General features: G+C 38.8%; 1 protein-coding gene across 1 annotated transcript in view; it reads left to right on the plus strand.

The window, feature by feature from the left end:
• The window catches only part of RARS2 (arginyl-tRNA synthetase 2, mitochondrial), a 79,881-nt gene that overhangs the window by 43,279 nt on the left and 16,709 nt on the right, over positions 1 to 19,893 (plus strand). The window contains exons 7-15 of the mRNA XM_078773567.1: positions 1,829 to 1,895; positions 2,719 to 2,795; positions 3,253 to 3,411; positions 6,742 to 6,848; positions 7,010 to 7,105; positions 7,188 to 7,248; positions 7,457 to 7,533; positions 8,754 to 8,878; positions 11,919 to 11,986. Of these exons, the coding sequence (XP_078629693.1) occupies positions 1,829 to 1,895; positions 2,719 to 2,795; positions 3,253 to 3,411; positions 6,742 to 6,848; positions 7,010 to 7,105; positions 7,188 to 7,248; positions 7,457 to 7,533; positions 8,754 to 8,878; positions 11,919 to 11,986 (837 nt within the window). The remainder of the gene's footprint in view (positions 1 to 1,828; positions 1,896 to 2,718; positions 2,796 to 3,252; positions 3,412 to 6,741; positions 6,849 to 7,009; positions 7,106 to 7,187; positions 7,249 to 7,456; positions 7,534 to 8,753; positions 8,879 to 11,918; positions 11,987 to 19,893) is intronic.

Consider the following 19,893-nt stretch of genomic DNA (forward strand, 5'->3'; position numbering starts at 1 on the left):
AATCATGGCTATTGGCTACCACCGAGACGGATCCTGGTTTCACGTGAGTAATATTTACCATATTTGCTCGATTTTTGAAACCGATGCATACAAATATCGTGTCTATACCACACCTAAAATATTTTTTAGAAAGAATAAGCACATCTCCCCTTTGAAAGTGCCCCCCTGAAGTGTGTCCAGGTGGAATTTCTAAGTCGTAGGTCTTAGCAGCTCTCAGCAATCTTTTACCGCATGGATTTATCTCGAGTATTTACTAAACTGTGCTAAGTTGAAGTTGCGTACATATTTCAGCAGTTTTCAATGTAAATCAGTGTAATGTAACCTCCCACCTCCCCCCTCCCCTCCCCCCTACCCTCCTACCCCCATCCCCCCTCCACCCTCCCCCTTCCCCTCCCTCCTCCCCTCCCCCTCCCCCCTTTACCCCGCCCCCCTTCCCCTCCCCTCCCCCCTACCCCTCCCCTCTCACCCTCCCCCCTCCCACCCCCTCCCATCCCTCACCCTCCCCCCTCCCCCCATCCCCCCTCCCCCTCCCCCCTCCCCCCATCCCCCCTCCACCCTCCCCCTTCCCCTCCCTCCTCCCCTCCCCCTCCCCCCTTTACCCCGCCCCCCTTCCCCTCCCCTCCCCCCTACCCCTCCCCTCTCACCCTCCCCCCTCCCACCCCTTCCCATCCCTCACCCTCCCCATCCCCCCTCTTCTCCTCTCTCCCCCTCCCCCTCTTCTCCCCTCTCCCCCTCCCCCTCTTCTCCCATCCCCCCCCCTCTTCTCCCCTCCCCCCCGTTCCCCTCCCTCCTTCCCCCCCGTTCCCCTCCCCTCCCCTCCCCTCCCCCGCCCGGCAATGCCGGGTACTTCTGCTAGTACTGTATATAGTTTTTGGCCCCATCTCTCAATGGTGAAGAATTGTTTGTTGTTCTCCTCCTCTTCCCTTTATAAAGGGTGAGGTCTGATGGCATCCAACTCCTGCCCTGCCATGACCATGATCCTCCTCTACTCCTCTCTGTCCTCAGCCAACTCTCTCCACCATCCAACCACACCCACCTTACTGATATCCCTCATCCCTCATCACACAATCCGTAAAGACTCACTGAATATATATTTAAAACTCCCATATCCGGATCTGGATTTCGATCTTCACCAAAATCAAATCAATTCTTCCTTGTCACACACTAAACCTGTCCAACAAGTTTCGTCCTAACCCGTCCATAACCTTTTGAGATATCTTGCTATATATCAGTTTTCCCCTATCACTAAGTGGTAAAGAATCACTTAAAAATTCTCTGATCCAGATTTGAATCTTCACTAATATCTAACCATTTCGTCCTTGTCACATACCCACCCAACCTCTCCACCAAATTTCGTTTGAATCCGTCCACAACATTTTGAGATATCCTGTTCACAAACAAACAGACAGGGGTGAAAGCACAACCTCCACCCACCTTCGGTGGCAGAGGTAATACCTACAACTACAGCGAAGTCGAATGCGCTCCATCGCAAATCCCCACACTTCCCACCTAAAGCAAAGTTGAAAGATGGCAAAAACTTCCACCAGGAATGATCCCAACATCAAATTTTGGGTTAAATTATTTTTTCCCATTTTTTGGTTAAATTCTGGGTTTAATTATTTTCACCCCAGGGGGCGGGGCCAAAATGATGCTGCTCTTGCACCTTCTTGCCATGGGGTGATCATAACTACCAGGTGTGGTGAATTTCTGCACAACCGTTTAGCTATAGGAGGAGATAGCGTGACGGACAGACGGACAGTTGGAGCCAATGGCAATACCCGCAGTTTCTTTTTCATAAAGCATGGGGATAATAAATGTATTGTATCAGGACCATGGCACTGAGATGTGTCTGCAGTTTGCTACTGGAAAGTACACAGAAACAGTAATGATTAGCGGTCAGGCAGATGCAGCATCATTGGCGGTTCTTTAGTGTGATGACAACGTGGGGACCTCGATCATGGAGCGTTAAAATTGGACAGTTGTGAATTATACAATTAGGTGCAATGATTTGGGGCTGCTTTTCCCCATTTATTCAAAAGCTGATGGTTTACTCTTGCAAATTATGCATCTTCTTCCTCCCCATTGTGCTTAATCTTTTTCTTAAGGACAGTGCTTCGCTTAGAAGTTCCCTGTATCGATGTTGTATCATATTAAGCTACTGTATCTGCCTTGTTACTTGTGGGTCTCTGAATACAAGTATTATGGATGTACATTGTACAAGGCAAAAATAAAGTTTGAAATACAATATTAGGAAATTTAACCACACAGCTGTAAATGAATTACATTTAGGCCAACCAAAAGGTCGGCCCTCACCCTCATATGCCCCCTTTATGGTTAGACCTGAACCTACCCTCGTGAGTTTTAAACTCATTGCGATTAAATCACGCAAGGAATATATGGACATTCTAATGAGGTTTCCACAGTTGCATCAAATTTGTCAACATTTCATCATTATAGAAAAAAGAGAAACTGGATCCTGAACATCTACTTCTTTACTAATGTGCAGGTGCTTTTCAAAAAATGGAGAACCCCCTTCCCACCCCCACCACCCCACTTCCTAATGCTTACGTAATAAATATATAGCCACTAGGTACTAGTTTATGCATGTCAATCTAAACCTACGATGGTGCTTCCTTACCTGCCAAAGATGTTAGAGGTTTGAACTTGGACCCTTTGTGTCTTACCTCCATATTGCGCACCTCTCCGCGTGCTGAGCAGGCCTGTTGGGATCTGCATTCCAGCGTTTTGGGTCCAAGAAAGAGCTGGAGAAGAACCCTCTACAGCACCTGTTTGAAGTAAGTTTCACCAATTTTTCATTTCCTCTGACATCCATTTCTCTTTAGGATTTAAAAGAGGACCCCTTTTTATTTTTGATGTGCTACATGTTTGAACACAACAACAAGCAGGATCTTCCTGTAGGCCGTAGGGGATAAGAAATAGCTAATTCTGAATTTGACCAATCAACTACAACTCCTGCTTCGACTGCATATCAAGGATGACATCCAAAGTCAGTCCAAAGAAAGTAGGATGTAAAACAGTAAAAGCTTTAAACTTGGGTGTAAGTTAAACTTAAGTGTTCAGGTCGTTTGGAGGTGAGAGTAGATAAAGAGGGCAATATGTAGAGATATAAGTGGAATTACTGTAGGTTTTATTTTAATTTTAAAGAATTAGTCAAACTGTGGCATGTCTGAATGAAGAAGAGAAGGTGTTGAATGACCATGTTCATAATGTAATTTGTACTGGCACACGAAGGTGTACGTGCGTATCAATGCGGAAACCGAGCGCGAGCCCAGCCTGATGGAGGACGCTCGTAAATTTTCTGCGTGCTTGGAGATGGGAGAGCCCTCCGCGTTGGCACTGTGGGAGCATTTCCGGGCACTGAGCCTGGAGAATTATAGCCAACTGTACAAGGTAAACTCCTTCAATCAGTGTGTGCTATGTGGTAAATCCTCACAAACTACAATTATTTGTTGTCATTACACACTTAATCGTTTTAATTATTTAACTCATTGACAAATCGGTGCAATGAGATGCATTTCTGTTACCAGTGATCAAATGGCCTTGTCTTTATTTTAATTATGACGACAATGTGTGGAGAGCACACACATATGGATGATTTTAAATTATTTGCACCGAATGCCGAAAAGTTGGCAGAACAACTGAAATTAGTGAAACGGTTCTCCGACAACATTTGAATGGAATTTGGCCTAGATAAGGGTGCCAAATGCACATTCTTCATGCAAGGTAAACCAACAAAAGCAGACAACCTAATTACAACAATACAGGAACTCGAAAATTAAGCATCTTACAAATACCTCGGAGTAGAAGAAGGCAAATAAATTTGTCACGAAAAATGCGCAAAACAATTACCAAAGAATACTTGTGTAGTACGAGGCTAATCCTGAAAATACGCCTCTCCCAAGGAAACAAAATCAAAGCCATAAACCAACTAGGCAGTACCAGTGTTCCAGTACAGCTGCGGAATCGTAAACTGGCCACAGGCATACATCAAAAAGCTAGATATCAAAACAAGGAAACTCCTCACTATTCACAAAATGGTCTACAAAAATCAGTGCATCCCACGAATGTACACTACTGGTCAAAAGTTTTAGAACACCTCAATTTTTCCAGTTTTTATTGAAATTTACGCAGTTTAATGTCTCAATGTACTCTGAAATTAAGCATAGAACAAATAAACAATTGGAGATAAAAAAGAAATCATAGAATCATTTTGTTTAACAAAATTTAATTTAAATTTTTGACTCAGCAAAGTAGCCATCTTTTGCAGATATAATGGCTGAACACACTCGTGGCATTCTTTCTACAATGGAAATCAAATATTGTTCGGGAAGTTCTTCCCAACACTTGCAGAAGTTCCCACAAATGTGTTGCACTTGTAGGTTGCTTTGCTTTCACCCTTCTGTCCAGTTCATCCCAAACCAGCTCGATGGAGTTTAAGTCTGTAGACTGTGCTGGCCAATCCATGATTTGAAGCCTACCGTCTTGTTCTTTTCCTCGAAGGTAGTTTTTGACATAGCCTGCAGGTGTGTTTTGGGTCATTATCTTGCTGTAGGATGAACCCCTGACTAACTAGGCGTATACCAGAGGGTATTGCATGGCGCTGCAAAATGCTGTGGTAGCCCTTTTGGTTCAGGGTGCCAGTCACTCTGTGCAAGTCGCCGGCTCTGGATCCAGAAAAAGAGCCCCAGACCATCACGCTTCCTCCTCTATGTTTGACAGTTCGTGTCACACACTGAGGAACCATCCTTTCGCCTACTAGACGGCATACAAAAACCCTGCGTGATGAACCAAAGATTTCAAATTTTGATTCATCGGTCCATAAGACCTTCTTCCAATCTTCAGTAGTCCACTGGCGGTGCTTCATGGCCCAGGCAAGCCTCTTTTTCTTATTTTGCCATCTTAGCAATGGCTTTCTTACTGCCACTCGACCTGTCAAACCTGCAGCTCGAAGTCTTCTCTTCGCAGTTGAAACTGAGACTTGCTTACTTCGACCAGTATTAAGCTGTGCTTGAAGCTGTTGTCCTGTGAGCCGCCTATCACGCAAGCTGTTTGCTCTCAGAAACTTTTCTTCTAATTCTGTTGTGGCTTTGGGTCTGCCAGACCTCTTCCTGTCAAAGTTTCCTCCAGTTTCCAATATACTACTTCCTGCAGTGCAATATTGTCCAAATAATGTTTCAGAGGGTGGAATAACAGTTTGTTCCAATACTGCTTTGATACAGACAGGGGGTTTGTAATCAAGTAATAGCAGAGGTTGGGACACTTGTAGGAATTGTTTGCATAAACTTTCAAGGCTTCATTTACTTACATTGCTGCAGAACAGCTGTAACTTGTTAACCCATTACTTGTTCCCTGAAGAAGGCCTTTTTTTTCCAATATAACTGTGCATTATGCAATTTACATTCTTTTCCTGTTTTTGCAAACCTAAACTCTTTTTTTTAACCTCGAGCAGTTTACTGCTTACCTTTGTACCATTTCAGGTTATTCACTGGACATTAAACTGCGTAAATTACAATAAAAACTGGAAAAATTGAGGTGTTCTAACACTTTTGACCGGTAGTGTACCTGCCGAGAAAAGGAGGTGGTGGCCTGATGGAACTCAACCAAGTGCACAGTGTGACGACTAGGATTAGCAGAGTACGGGAAAATCTCAACAGACTACTGAATAACATTTGTGTACAGGCATGACACAACAAACCAGAAAAGGTATCTCTCACTCACATTGCAAAAAACTTCCTAAAACAGGTGCGATTAGAAGATGTCACACACCAAACCGAAACAGCAACACCGATTTCAAAGAAGACAAAATAAAAATATATAGGGAAATATCAACATATATAACCGATCTTCATCACTGTCTCCATCAACTTGGCTTCTACCCTTCCTGTCCTTGCTGTCCTTATTTTTAACATATTTCCCAACCCAACTCAATCGAGTTTTAGTTTAAAATGTGTGGTAGAGACACAAACTGTAGCTTATGGATGGGAACTTTAAAAGCATATATCTGATTAACATTTTTCCTTTTGATTTTCACTAAACTGCAAATATCAAATGGTAGTAACGCAAGCATTTATGGAAAATGCCATCAATGTATTGTAGAATCGAGCCCGTGGATATAAGAAGCCCGAATAAAGATATCGTAGCTTTCTTCCCAATCTGGGTTTGTGTTTCCATCTGAATCCCTTTCTCATGATGCATGAAATGCAGGTTAAAATCCAATATCCCACATGCATTGTTTGTCCATTGTCGACAGTCCTTGTACTTGGTGTAAAAGTACACTGATGTCTACTGAGGTCTTTGGCCTCAATGTGACTTGTGTACAAGCTTCACCCTGAGCCACAGAATACTGGAAACAAAAATAAAACTGAGCAGTCCATCCGACAGCAAACAGCGAGCAACTTCCGAAATCTATCTTTATCGTCTTCTAGCGTATGACCATTATCCACAGGATTTTAAAGATGACAATGGTCATCATATTCTCAAAATGTGTATTGACAGAAGTATGAAGGTGTCATAAGTGCTGATCAAAAACAGGTGCTGTTGCTGATAAATCTTTTTTTTTACGATGCTGGTGCGTTTCGCTACCCTCGTTTCACGTTGGTGCACCTGCTACGGAAATGATGGATACTATATCATCAAGCAAATCCTGATGTGTTTTGGATTACTTATTATTTACCCCGAAAGTGCAGATAAGTCCATTCGAGTGTGTTTGCGCCCCGGCAGAGGTTGGGCGTGCGATTTGATGAATACGATGGTGAATCTCAATACAGGGATGCCGTGCACGAGGTCGTTTCGTGCCTACGTGACCAGGGCCTGCTGCAAATCAGCGAGTAGGAGTGGGCACTGCATGTACTGTACAACTGAGCAAGCATTGATCATCACCATAAAATATGTCACATTTACACTCACAGGGCTCTCACTGTAAATGATATGCGACATCCCGAGCAATGCACAAAACACTATGACCATTGTGCATGACATCTCTTGGCAGACAAGGCACGGGAGTTGTGGACATTTCTCCATCCCAAGATATGTCATCTTATGCGACTGTGACCCGCAGTGATGGATCATCTCTCTACCTTACCAGGTAACTGTGGGTGTTCAGCTGCACATGCTCTTTCTCACAATCAATTCCTGGCCATGGATCTCATTTGTAATTTTGTGTGCAGAGACCTAGCAGCAGCAATTGATCGTATGAAGAGGCATCAATTTGATCGCATGTACTATGTGGTATGTACTACGCTCATCTACATATTACGACCCAGTTGATTACCATTTATGAAAACAAAAACTTGGATTTTCGTGCTTGTGTATGAATCTTACTTTTGTTGAAGGAGAATATTATATGCAGGAACCACAAACATTTAGAGGCAAATAAAGTTTTATAGTCTCCAATGTATTGCGAAGGAAGTCTATGATGAGATCCATGGTTTTTCAGACAGACCACAGCCAGGAGTTACATTTTCAGCAGGTGTTCCTCACACTGCAGCGAATGGGCCATTCGTGGGCAAACCGGTGAGTTCATATTAGCTTCCGACACAACGTAACATGCTTTATGCAACCCTCCCAACATTTGTACAATGCATCTGGGGGTCTGTGGTTGGAGATATACATACGTTTTTGTCTTCTTTTTGTTTGCTTTAAAACTGTGTGAGATTACGCAAAATTAATTATTTATTGGTGTCTAATTTATTTTGAACACAGTATTCATCATGATTTAAAATTGAATCTCAAATTGCCAAGACGAACATGATTTATCAAAGTTTTAAAAAGGCAAACAAAAAAAATCTCGGAATTCCCAAAGCTGATCATTACTTCAACCACCGTAGGTGGACAGAGGTTGTGTTTTCACCCCTGTCTGTGAGCAAAGTATTTCAAAATGTTGGAGATGGATTCGGACGAAATTTGGTGGACAGGTTGGGTATGTGACAAGGACGAATTGATTCGATTTTGGTGAAGATCTGTTTCTGGATATGAGAATTTTTTAAAGTGAATCTTCACTCTTGGGAGATATAGCTAAAAACGCTATACTGTCAGGCCTAGACATTCATGTTCCCAAAATTCGTGGACCCCACGTATTCGCTGTTGGTAAAATGTGACCTGTTCTACATCCGCGGGCCTGTGCTTTGCGTATTCTCAGCTTTTCACGTGATTTTTGAATTTCCCTTATGAATCACAAACCGCTGGGAACATACCCCCCTTTTCCCATTGAAACAATGCCCCCACATTCACGGATTCGACATTTGCAGCCTTTTTCAGGAGCTTGTCCCCCATAAATGTCAGGATCCAACAGTATAGCATGACATCTCAAAAAGTTGTGGATGGGTTATGTCAAAACTTGGTTAATATGTTGTTGACAAGAACAATAGGTGACATTTTCAAGCCAATTAGATTTTGGTTCAGGTCTGGATGCAGATCCGGCCTATCAGTGGATACAAAACATTAACTGTTCAGCTTGGCGGAGGTATGCACTCTACCGAGTGCTGTTCTAGTTAACTTCATATTTGTTCACTTACATGCTTGTATGAAAAAAGTGCATTGTTAAACAACAAATGCAACTTCAGTGAATTTGTAAGTAATTTCTCCAGACTTATCGGTTCTTACAATATTTTTAAATTTTATGGAAAGCCTACAAAATGAAGCAAATCATGAAGCTTGTTAACTACCTTCAGAATATAACAAGGAACTATATTTTCTCTTTGTTTTTCTCTCTTTGTTTGATATCTATATGACAGTTGCCAACACGTGCAATTTGGACGTGTGCTTGGGATGAAGACTCGCTTTGGAGACGTCGTTTTCCTGGAGGATGTGTTGGATGAGGCAAGGACAAGGGCCCTGCACAGCATGGCCAGTACTGACAGTAAGGACCTCAGAGGAAGCTGTGAAAGGCAGATATATTTCTTCTTCTTCTTCTGCTACTAGTACTTATTTAACAGCACCAAGCTGTGAGGAAGCTGTGAGGAACCTCAGAGGAAGCTGTGAAAGTCAGATATATTTATTCTTCTTCTTCTGCTACTACTACTTATTTAACAGCACCAATTTTATTATCCCCACCTTCTTGTGAGGTCGGCCAGTGAAAGTTTTTATTATGCCCAATTATTTGATGAACAGGCTGGCCTTGGCCTGATGTTTCACTGAAGGTGGTAGTAATTTGGAATTTAGCCGGTGTGCCGGAAATAATTTGCCAACTAATTTTAAATCTACCAACTAATTTTAGAGGACAAGACACGCAGCTTAACACCTGTTTCAGGGAGGTCACCCTTTGTGATTTAATGCCCTGACTGCGAAGCACAAATCCGACAGTTTATAGTTGGCTCAATAATTAAAAACAGACTTTTCTGTAAAATAAATGCCAGGATAACAGAACTGTCCGGTAACTAAAATTCCTAAATTGAGACGTCTCCACACGGACTCATGAAACAAACACAGGGATAAATAAATGAAAGTAAAAATGTGTGTGGTGCATTTTGTCTGCTTAGTACTCAGCTTTAAGCGGCCCTCGAACGGGTCCCCGAGTCCTTGACCGGAAAACGCACGCCTTGGCACGAAGTCGCGTTCCCCCGCCAGCCGCCGCCGTGAAGTGAACAGGCCCTCACTCCTTCCTCACCGTCCCACGCTCCCAAAAGCGCCAAGGTCTCTAAGGCGCACACGCCACAGAACACAGCCGTCACGAAGCCAGTACCACCAGGATCAGGGAGAAGGATACGTCCGCCTTTCCCTGCAGCCAGGAACAGAGAGAGCGTGCAAATGCCACCACCTACACCAAGCCCAGCACGAGAGAGAGAGAGCAACATGTCTGTTTGCGATCAAAGCCAGGACCAAGAGAAGAGAGCACAATGCGTCCGCCTGTGACCAATGTCGGAACCAAGAGAGTATCTGCGACCGCTCGTTATGCCAACCACGAGCCAAGAGAGTATCTGCGACTGCTCGTTATGTCAACTACGAACCAAGAGAGCGAAAATGGTGGTGCTTCTGCCTTTTTGTCCCTTGTGCTGGAACGTTCTGTCATGACGTCATGCGCGCACCAATCAACAAGCGCCATCGCATCGCTCCACAGCCACGACCAATCATCACATCTCGGGGTGGGGCCCCACGGTCACTCTCCGCACCCATAGAGATTATTCGCTGGGTGGTGTCATAGTGGTCGAATGTCCGGATCCGGTCGGAGGTTATGTGGTTTATTTAGAATCGGTGCGGAATGCATGGCTGGGGTTGCATGTGTCATAAGGAACAAAGGGAAAACCACAGAGGCGACTATATACAGGGGAAGTTACCTTATACCCTAACTAATTAGCATAGCTTCACCCTTCGCATGGAGACAAATATACGATCTTACCAGAGTGAAAATTGCGGAAGTATTGTTCTATCAGCCTCTGGCGTCGTGCTGTGAAAATCGTTCTCTTCGTGACTACTGACTAAGTTATTATTTGTACTGTATATGCAACTATCCTCAACTTAAGGATGTCCTTAGGGGAAATGTTAAAAGAACAGTTCAGTGAAAAGTTAAGTAAGTCCTGAAATCTGTCCTTACGGATGGTTTATGCAATCGGGCCAAAGAGCTCAATTTTAGTCTCATCAGACCAGACCTCAAATAATCTTTTGCCTCATTTTCCGCGACCCGCGTCTTCCACTTGCCTTTTTGCAAACTCCAAACATGCTGTCATGTGCCTTTTTCTCAGGAGTGGCTTCTGTCTGGCCACTCTCCCATAAAGCTGAGATTTGTGAAGTGCTGCAGAGACTGTTGTTCTTCCAGCAGGTTCTCCCATCTCAGCCAAGGAACTCTGTGGTTCTCTGGGTGGTCATTGGGTTCTTGGTCCCCTCCCTAGCCAAGGTCCTTCTTGCCCAGTTGCTCATTTTGGTCGGATGGCCAGCTCTAGGAAGAGTCTGGGTAGTTCCATGTTCTTTCCATTTCGTAATGATGGAGCTCACTGTGTTCTTGGGAACTTTCAACACGAGAAATTTTTTATACCCTTCCCCAGATCTATGCCTAATCACAATTTTATCTCGGAGTTCTACGGACAGTATCTTGGACGTCATGGAAGAGTTTTTGCTCTGATATGCATTGTCAACTGTGGAACGTTATATAGAAAGGTGTGTTTCTTTCTAAAACAATTGAATTAGCCACACGGGCACTCCAATTAAGTTGTAGAGACATCTCAAGGATGAGCAAAGGACATTGGATGCACCTAAGCTCAATTTGTGTCATAGCAAAGGGGTTGAATACTAATGGACTCAAGACATTTCAGCTTTTCATTTTTAATTAGTTTGTAAGAATTTCTAAAAAAAATTCCACTTTGGCATTTTGGTATTATGCATAGATCAGTGACAAAAAAAATCTCAATTAAACCCATTTAAAATTCAGGCTGTAACACAACAAAATGTGACAACAGTCAAGGGGTGTGAATACTTTCTCAAAACACTGTAGGTGAAGGGGTAGAAAAGGTAGTAAGAGAAGGGAGATAAGTGGGAGCAGAAGAAGGGGTTAAGCGAAATGTGTGGAGGGTTAGGGGAGAACGGTTGCTGAGTAAATAGACCAATAGGAGTAAGTTACTACAAAGTTACCAAGTTAGGGTTTAGTAAGTTGAGTAACTAAGTAGGATACTCACACAGTGTGGTAATCTTTGTAAGGAAGGATGTTTGCCAGTGTTAGCTGCAATGGGCCATCTCTTGTTTGTGTGTGTGTGTGTGTAGTCTGCCAGATGGTGCAGAGGTAGCTTAGCCTTTGGTTCCAATCAAGCCATTTGTACACAATTTGCCAGGATGTTAACACATGTTAATTAATGTTTAACTTTGTTAAATTATTTGTATACAGTATATCACTGGAAAGAATGAGGGGCAATAAAAACTTTTATAGTTTGGCAACCCTAACTTCACTTTTGCTGTTACTCATGAAAATCCAGCAACAAAAATCATGGAAGATCCGGAGGAAACTGCTGAACATCTCGGCTTGGCAGCTATAATCATTCACGTAAGACTCTTTCCATCTTCTCGTTGTGAAAATCCGCACTTGCCATTAGTCGACTGTTGTAAAACAAACTATGGTTGCGATGCTAAAATAGAATCTGCAGTCGTGGCCAAAAATATGGGCACCCTTGCACTTTTTTCAAATAATGCACCATTTCTTCCAGACAATTGTTGAAATTAAAAAACCTTTTGGTATCCACACATGTATTTATTTGGTTTGCAGTGGAACAAAACCAAAAAAGCTGAAACAACTCCTAAATCTTAGCTTATTCCACAAATAAATCCGAAAATGGCCTGGACAATATCATTGGAACCTTTTAGAAGTTGTTTAAAATAATTATATTTCAAGCAGGTGATTCTCCTTTACTTTGGAAATGAACTCACCTGTGGTGAGTTGCAGGTGCCTGCAATATAATAATCATTCATTCAACCAGTTTGAATAGAGACAGGAGAAAAATGACCACAGTGTGGTCACCAGCTGCGACGTGTAGAATCATGAGGATATCCGCTGCAATATGCGCTACCAAATTCGACCAGTCATTAAATTATACGCATGCACTGGCGTCGTCCGCGATGTTCTTACCTCATACCAACACACATCCGAGTGTATGCGCATGCGCTATTCAATAATTACACCTAATTTGTGTCAAGTTCTGTGAAACGAGAATGATATGAAAACATTCATGTTGTCTTTGTTGCTAAATTTATTCTGGTTTCTTCAAACAAATCGCGATTTTAGTCCGCGATGTTCTTACCTCATACCAACGCAAGTAGGTGATAAATGTTGCTTCTGGGACACCTCCGTTTAACATGGGAAATCCCTATCTAATGTCATTTACCCCCTTGTCTTTTTCAAAAATCATAAACACCTCTATTTCTCCCTCTATGAACCTATAATCCTTCTCACCTTATGAACCTATAATCCTTCTCGCCTTATGAACCTATAATCCTTCTCACCTTATGAACCTATAATCCTTCTCACCTTATGAACCTATGATTTTCTTCCTTTATGAATCTATAATCCTTCTAGCCTTATGAACCTATGATCCTTCTCACTTACATGTAATTTTTACCCTATTCCCCCACTAGCCCCTTAATGTAGTTCCTTAGACCACTCTACTAATGAGCCTATAAATATATTATCTCTTTCTAACTTTTTTAAGAGTTCCATTCTCCTATAGAACTCATCCCCATCAAGTATATTTATAAAGTATACAGGTTCCTTAACCTTTTGTTGTGAAAGTATAAAGTGGTATGTTTCACGGAGGGTTCTTGTTTGACCTCCTCCTCTCCCACATACCATTTTAAAATTATAATATTTATTATCCGATTGATAACCATTAAAGTTCTCACTCCACTCTAATATATTTTTCTTCCCACCCTCCATTACCCCACTTAACAAATGAATACATTTATCCGTCTTGAGAACCTTCTGACCAGTGATTCTCTCAACCTCTTGAATCTGAAATTTTTCACATTCGTTATGTTTTCCATTTATATACCAAGGTTGATTACACCTCCACTCTTTAGTCTGGTTGATACTTGGTTCTATCATTTATATAATAGTAAAAAAGGTGGCGGTAGCCCGTTAAAATCCCTAACCCCCCTTTTTAACTTATCACTTATATATATATCTTATCACTTATATATCTTATCACTTATATATCTTATCACTTATATCTTATCACTTATATATCTTATCACTTATATATCTTATCACTTATATACTTATATAACCATAAGGGAGACTATCAATTCCATTTTCTAAAATAAACCTCTTATCATCAAAAGCCCCCAATGCTTTCTTATTCACCTCTTCTGAATATAATTGATGTTTATAACTTCTTATTCCATTAATCTTTCTAAACTCTTCTTTCTTTGTTGTTAAACAGTTATAATAATCCTTAAAGTTTATTGTTTCTTTAATGACATTTTTCTTTACACCTTTTAACTTCTTATCAGTCTTTTCAACGTTATTCACAATGTATTTATAAGCATAAGCCTTCGACCTCAATCCCACAAATTCACTCATAACATTTCCTCCCAATTCATCCTTGAACTTTCCAATCACCTTTTTATTTTTAGAAGAGAACAACTCACTCTCTGGACTGTAATTACTTGTATCATAGATATTAATGTCCTTTTTCATGTCTGAATAAACATCATCAGTATTAATTTTCAAAATAAAACTATCAGTATCCATATACAACAATGACACATTATCCTTATACTTTGATTTTAGATTAATATAAAAGTAATCATACATTAATGACTTTGACAAGTCAAGAATTGATGTTCCAATGTAAATAGGTTTGTCCATTTCAATACTCTCTTTAACCAAATGGATCGCACAAAAGTTCTCAGTAAAGACCTCAGCTCTAGTAAAACTCGGTCTATTAATTAATTTTGATGCTTGTTCCCAAGATGTTGCTAGTCTGATATTTTGTCTTTTCCTCACATTCTCCATGGTCTTACCAAAGACCACATTATTCATCAATTCATAAAAGTCTTTCTCAAAATTTGTTTTTGACTCTGTTCTTCTTTGTGTATTAAAATCAATGTACCCCTTTAACCAATGACTTTGATTGAACTTTAGAACCCTGTGGATCTTCTCTACTCTTAGACCTTTTGATAAATATTGTCGCAAATTTCTTTGGTGTAGTACATAATTTTTCTTGTTATATAATGTAGTAAGTAATTTTTCTGTTGATTCACCTATATCAAACGATCGTTGATAATCACTCAACCATTCTTTCTTTGGACTTTCTTTCTCACAAGCAAATGGAAGATCTTTATGTTTGATATGAAGTTCTTCAGGATATTTTAAATCGACCTCAAAATAATAACCAACCTTTGAATCATCCAATTCTTTTTGTGTAGAGATACATACATCTTGTAAAACTTTTGTGTAGTCTTTTTCCTTTACCCATCTTAGTTTCCCATAAGGAAGAGCTTGAGACATTGCCCAGCCATACAAGTTGTTTGCGTCATAGTACATCAAGTAAGAACTCTCTTTCGTTGAATCATAATTTGGAAGATATTTGTTATTTGCTTTTGCGTATCTGCTCGAGCATACTTGTGAAATTCCACCTCTTTTTGCCTTTTCAATCATCAAAAGCATATCGACATCGGTTATCAAATCCAAAGCTTGTTTTGTCATTTTCAACATTGCGCTCCAAGCCAATCCAGGTGCTGTGTAGTAGTGAGCAGGATCCAATCCATATCCAGTGCGACAAACAGATCTAAAGGCTTCAAATACATCGGCCAATAAAAGCACATCAGTTTTGAGATACAAATCGTGATACTCGATGTTATATTTTTCCCAAACATTTTGTGCGTGTACATAATCTTTATCAGATATATGACTGTTGTTTAATTTGTTATCGAAATTTTCTTTTAAAGGAAGTTGTGTTTCATTGAATCTCTCAAATGAGTCCATATAGTCCCTTTTGGGGTAAATAGGGGTAAATTCCCTTTTGTGTTAGAAAATCTTTATCTGAAAAATACTCTGAAAGACATGGAAACTCTTTTAGATTTTGAACCAAGTTAGCCAATGGACTTGCCATGAATTTAAATGTATCAAGAAATCTGATATGAGTAATAGGAGATGTGTGAATTGTTTTTGTGAATGAAATGTATTTCTGATCCGTGTTAGGAATTGCTGAAATGTGTCCAGATGTCTTTGAAAGTTCATTAATAAATAGATGCGTATCATAATGAGCGTTGTTATGAAGAAAGACAGGAATGAAAGAGGGGAGTTGATAATTAATATTACAACTTTGATGAGCTGGACCTCTATATTTACCAGTGAGATGACAATGATCTCTAACCTTTAGACCTTCACCAATTTTTTCCTCACAAATATGACAAACATTGTTTTTTCTAAATTCCCTTTTCTGTTCACTCGTCAAGGACATTGGTTTATTAGTTTCTCTCATTATCTTGGTTAATCGGACACAGTCTTTTTCTAGTCGTTTCACAAACTCCTCTGGGGTATTTGAGCCTCTATACTCCTCTAACTTGTTATATTTATCACCAACGGATGATTTGATATAATAACAAAAACCGCAAGGAGTATGTTTTTGATATTTATTTGTGTATGATTCTTTTGGATCTGGAGAAGCAGTATCTATTTTTTCTAGAATACTTTCAAAATCAGCATATATAACAAATGGATGTTTGATCTTTTTCTTTTCATCTTTGAATGTGATATTTGAGCCTTCTTTAGGCATATTGATTACCGTTGATTTATGTTCACCACAATAATTTGAATGTTTATCTAATCTTTCTTGTGTATGGAAGAAGTTAAGACAACGCAAACAAATATATATTTTATTTGTTCTTTTACATACTTGTGGTTTTATTAATTTAGCAAATCTTTAATGTATGTATAATGTGAATTTTCCTCTGAATTAAAATATAGAAGATTAATATGAGTTTGTTTACAATTGTCAGAAAGCTTTAAAACCTGAATGCTGTTTGTTTCTGTTAGACCATAAACATTAACTGATAAATTATTTATCTTTTCAAATTTAGGAATATCATTTAAAGCCATAGGAAACTTTAGATCTTTCGTATTTAATGTATTCTCATATTTTTTATAATGAGATACTCTTTCATCATGAAAATGTGGAGGATGTAAGTGTGCTAGAATAGACCAGAGAAAACATTTATTGTCTTTATTTTTGATATTGATAACTGCTTTTCTATTTTTGATAACACTGGGTAAATCAATGTAGGAAGAAGCTTTTAGAGGATCTGATTTAAGAATATGAATGTCTATGTAAATAATTTTTCCTATATTGGATCCACTTCCTACGATTGAATTATCCACATCTTGCTCTTGTTTAATAAGTTCATCATAGACTCCTGATGTTTTAAAATCTTGATATGAAGATATAAAGTGTGGCTCAGTTCTCATGTATGGTGTATCTATAACTCCTTTGTCCTTTGTCATTTCTAATTTTACTCCCATATAAAATTTAAGTGGTTTCATTTCTTTTAGTGTTTTTTCAATCAACGTTTGAACAGCAGGTTTAATTATTTCTACAGCATCAACTATAGACTCTGGTTCAGGAGGTTTGAAGTTAAAGACTCTTATTTTAATATGTCCTTTGAATGCGCCATCAGAGTTTTTAGTTGTGATAAAATGTGATAAATGTAGAATTGTTTTAAGATGTATTTCGAAGCCTTTCTTGAGGATATTTTTATTACATGCAGAACAGTGTTTTGTTTCCTTCTGAATAGGAGATAGTAGGTGAAGTAGATTAAATGTGTGTTTGTTAGTTTTAAGGTGTCTTTTGTATTGTTTATATTCTTGTTCACAAACGTCGCAATACGTTGCTTTGATCATATTTATTTATATAGTAAAATTATACTTAAAACAAAGTGCCTTTTTTAGAGGCTTTTTAAAAGATGAAACTATGCTTAAAGTAAAACACCTTTGAGCTTTTCAACTCGTTTTATGTATATAACTTTACTTAAAGTAAAACACCTTTGAGCTTTTCAACTCGTTTTATGTATATAACTTTACTTAAAGTAAAACACCTTTGAGCTTTTCAACTCGTTTTATGTATATAACTTTACTTAAAGTAAAACACCTTTGAGCTTTTCAACTCGTTTTATGTATATAACTTTACTTAAAGTAAAACACCTTTGAGCTTTTCAACTCGTTTTATGTATATAACTTTACTTAAAGTAAAACACCTTTGAGCTTTTCAACTCGTTTTATCTATCTATAATTCCAGTAATCTCTGTGTGTGTGTGTGTGTGTATGTGTGTGTGTATGTCTGTGACCGCTGTTTCTCGACAACCACGGGTCCGATATACTTTAAACTTGCCAGGTATATTGCTGGGGACCTGAGGATGTGCCTTTTCAAGGTTTCATATTAATCGGACAAGTAGTTACCGAGCTATGTCCAAAAAACGATTCAACCAATCAGAGAGCAGCGAGCTATCACGTGTGCCGAACGTGGCGAACAGACTCTGCCTCGGACGGCACATTTGAGAGCGTATTCATTTATTTCACGTTGGCAAACTATGTTGCCGCTATGTTGGCGTTAAACTATGTTTTAAAACTAATTAAAACTAATTTGCGATTCTTTCGCTTTCCTGCGCGTTTGTGCACGCTATGGCGATTTCTTTACCAAACTCCGCAAGCCGTTCGCTTTGGACCAAACCATTTCATGTAAATAGAGGGGGGGGATTGTCACCGTACTCGCAAGCCGTTCGCTTTGGACCAAACCATTTCATGTAAATAGAGGGGGGGGATTGTCACCGTACTCGCAAGCCGTTCGCTTTGGACCAAACCATTTCATGTAAATAGAGGGGGGGGATATAATTTTAGATATATATATAGTACGGGCATGCCCTAGTGTATATAACTTTACTTAAAGTAAAACACCTTTGAGCTTTTCAACTCGTTTTATGTATATAACTTTACTTAAAGTAAAACACCTTTGAGCTTTTCAACTCGTTTTATGTATATAACTTTACTTAAAGTAAAACACCTTTGAGCTTTTCAACACGTTTTATGTATATAACTTTACTTAAAGTAAAGCGTCTATGTATTAGCCAGAAAGTTTAGATACTCTAGTTCATCAATTTCAATTTCACTATCTGAGTCATCAATAAAGCTACTCTCATAACTATCATTTGAACACAAACTATTAGTATCATAACTATCTTCAGATCCTAGACTCTCAGTATAATAACTCTCAGAGTATTGACTGTTAATATCACTCATTTACATACCATTAAACTTCCATCAGTATCTATATATTTTCTTTCATTAGAACTAATAACCACAATATTTTTTACATTAAATGTTATTTTCAAATAATCTCTAATAATCAGAGTACGGAATGATAGTTCACCACTAATATTCATATTATTAATTTCACCCACATCTTTGGGTCTATTAAAGAATATACAAATGTTTCCTCTAGAATCGTTGATGGTCTTATCATTCATTTTCAAAGCTTCTTTATCAATGACCTTTTCAAGCTTTGAGTAAATTGTTAGTAGTAGTGGAGAAACTTTTGCCAAATTTACTTTAATAGAGTTATTAATTAACATAGCTTGTCCCGTAAATTTAATAAAAGGACACATGTTATTCTCCATTATGGGTTTAATCAAAAAATTTCCATATTTATCTTTGTTCAATTTAACATCTTTGACATATTTTTCTATATCTTCCACCGAAGTAGAGATTGACTGAAATTTGTCTTTTGTGTTTTACTTTAAGCACAGTTTCATTTTTAAAAAAGCCTCTAAAAAAGGCACTTTGTTTTAAGTATAATTTTACTTTATAAATATGATAAATTCTGAAGGATATTTAGAATTTCCAGACTCTCCATATGATAAATTAGAAATCTGCCACCATTGTGGTAGAATAGGGCTTAATAATGAGGGTTCATATAAACAATGTATTTTCTGTGATTTAATTTTAATTAATGATAATAAAAAATATAGAAAAATATATAACTTTTAAATTAGAACCAAAAATGAATTACTTTACAAGATTAATAAGAGAGATGAATGTTAAGTATTATGGTGATAATACACCATTTCTTACAAGGGAAGAGACTATTTGTATTGAGGAAATGTATAAGGGTTTAATGATATTTATTATTCAAAATAATTTTAATGGAAATGTTAATACAAGATACTATATAAACAAAATAATCGATTATTTTGAAATTAAACCTGAACTCAGGATAAAATATAGAGTTTCTCAAAAAACTCAAAAAAAGTTAGATGACTTGTTTTCCAAATATATAAATGAATGATTTTTTACCCGTTTGGGAAAATAAGATAAAATTTAATAACCATAAAAATCTTCCAAATTCATTGAGATGTCTAATAGTCGGTTCAACGGATGTGGAAAAACCTGTTTACTTTTAAAGATGC

This window comes from Myxine glutinosa, chromosome 3, assembly GCF_964187855.1.
Source record: "Myxine glutinosa chromosome 3, kmMyxGlut1.1, whole genome shotgun sequence".
Lineage (NCBI taxonomy): Eukaryota > Metazoa > Chordata > Myxini > Myxiniformes > Myxinidae > Myxine > Myxine glutinosa.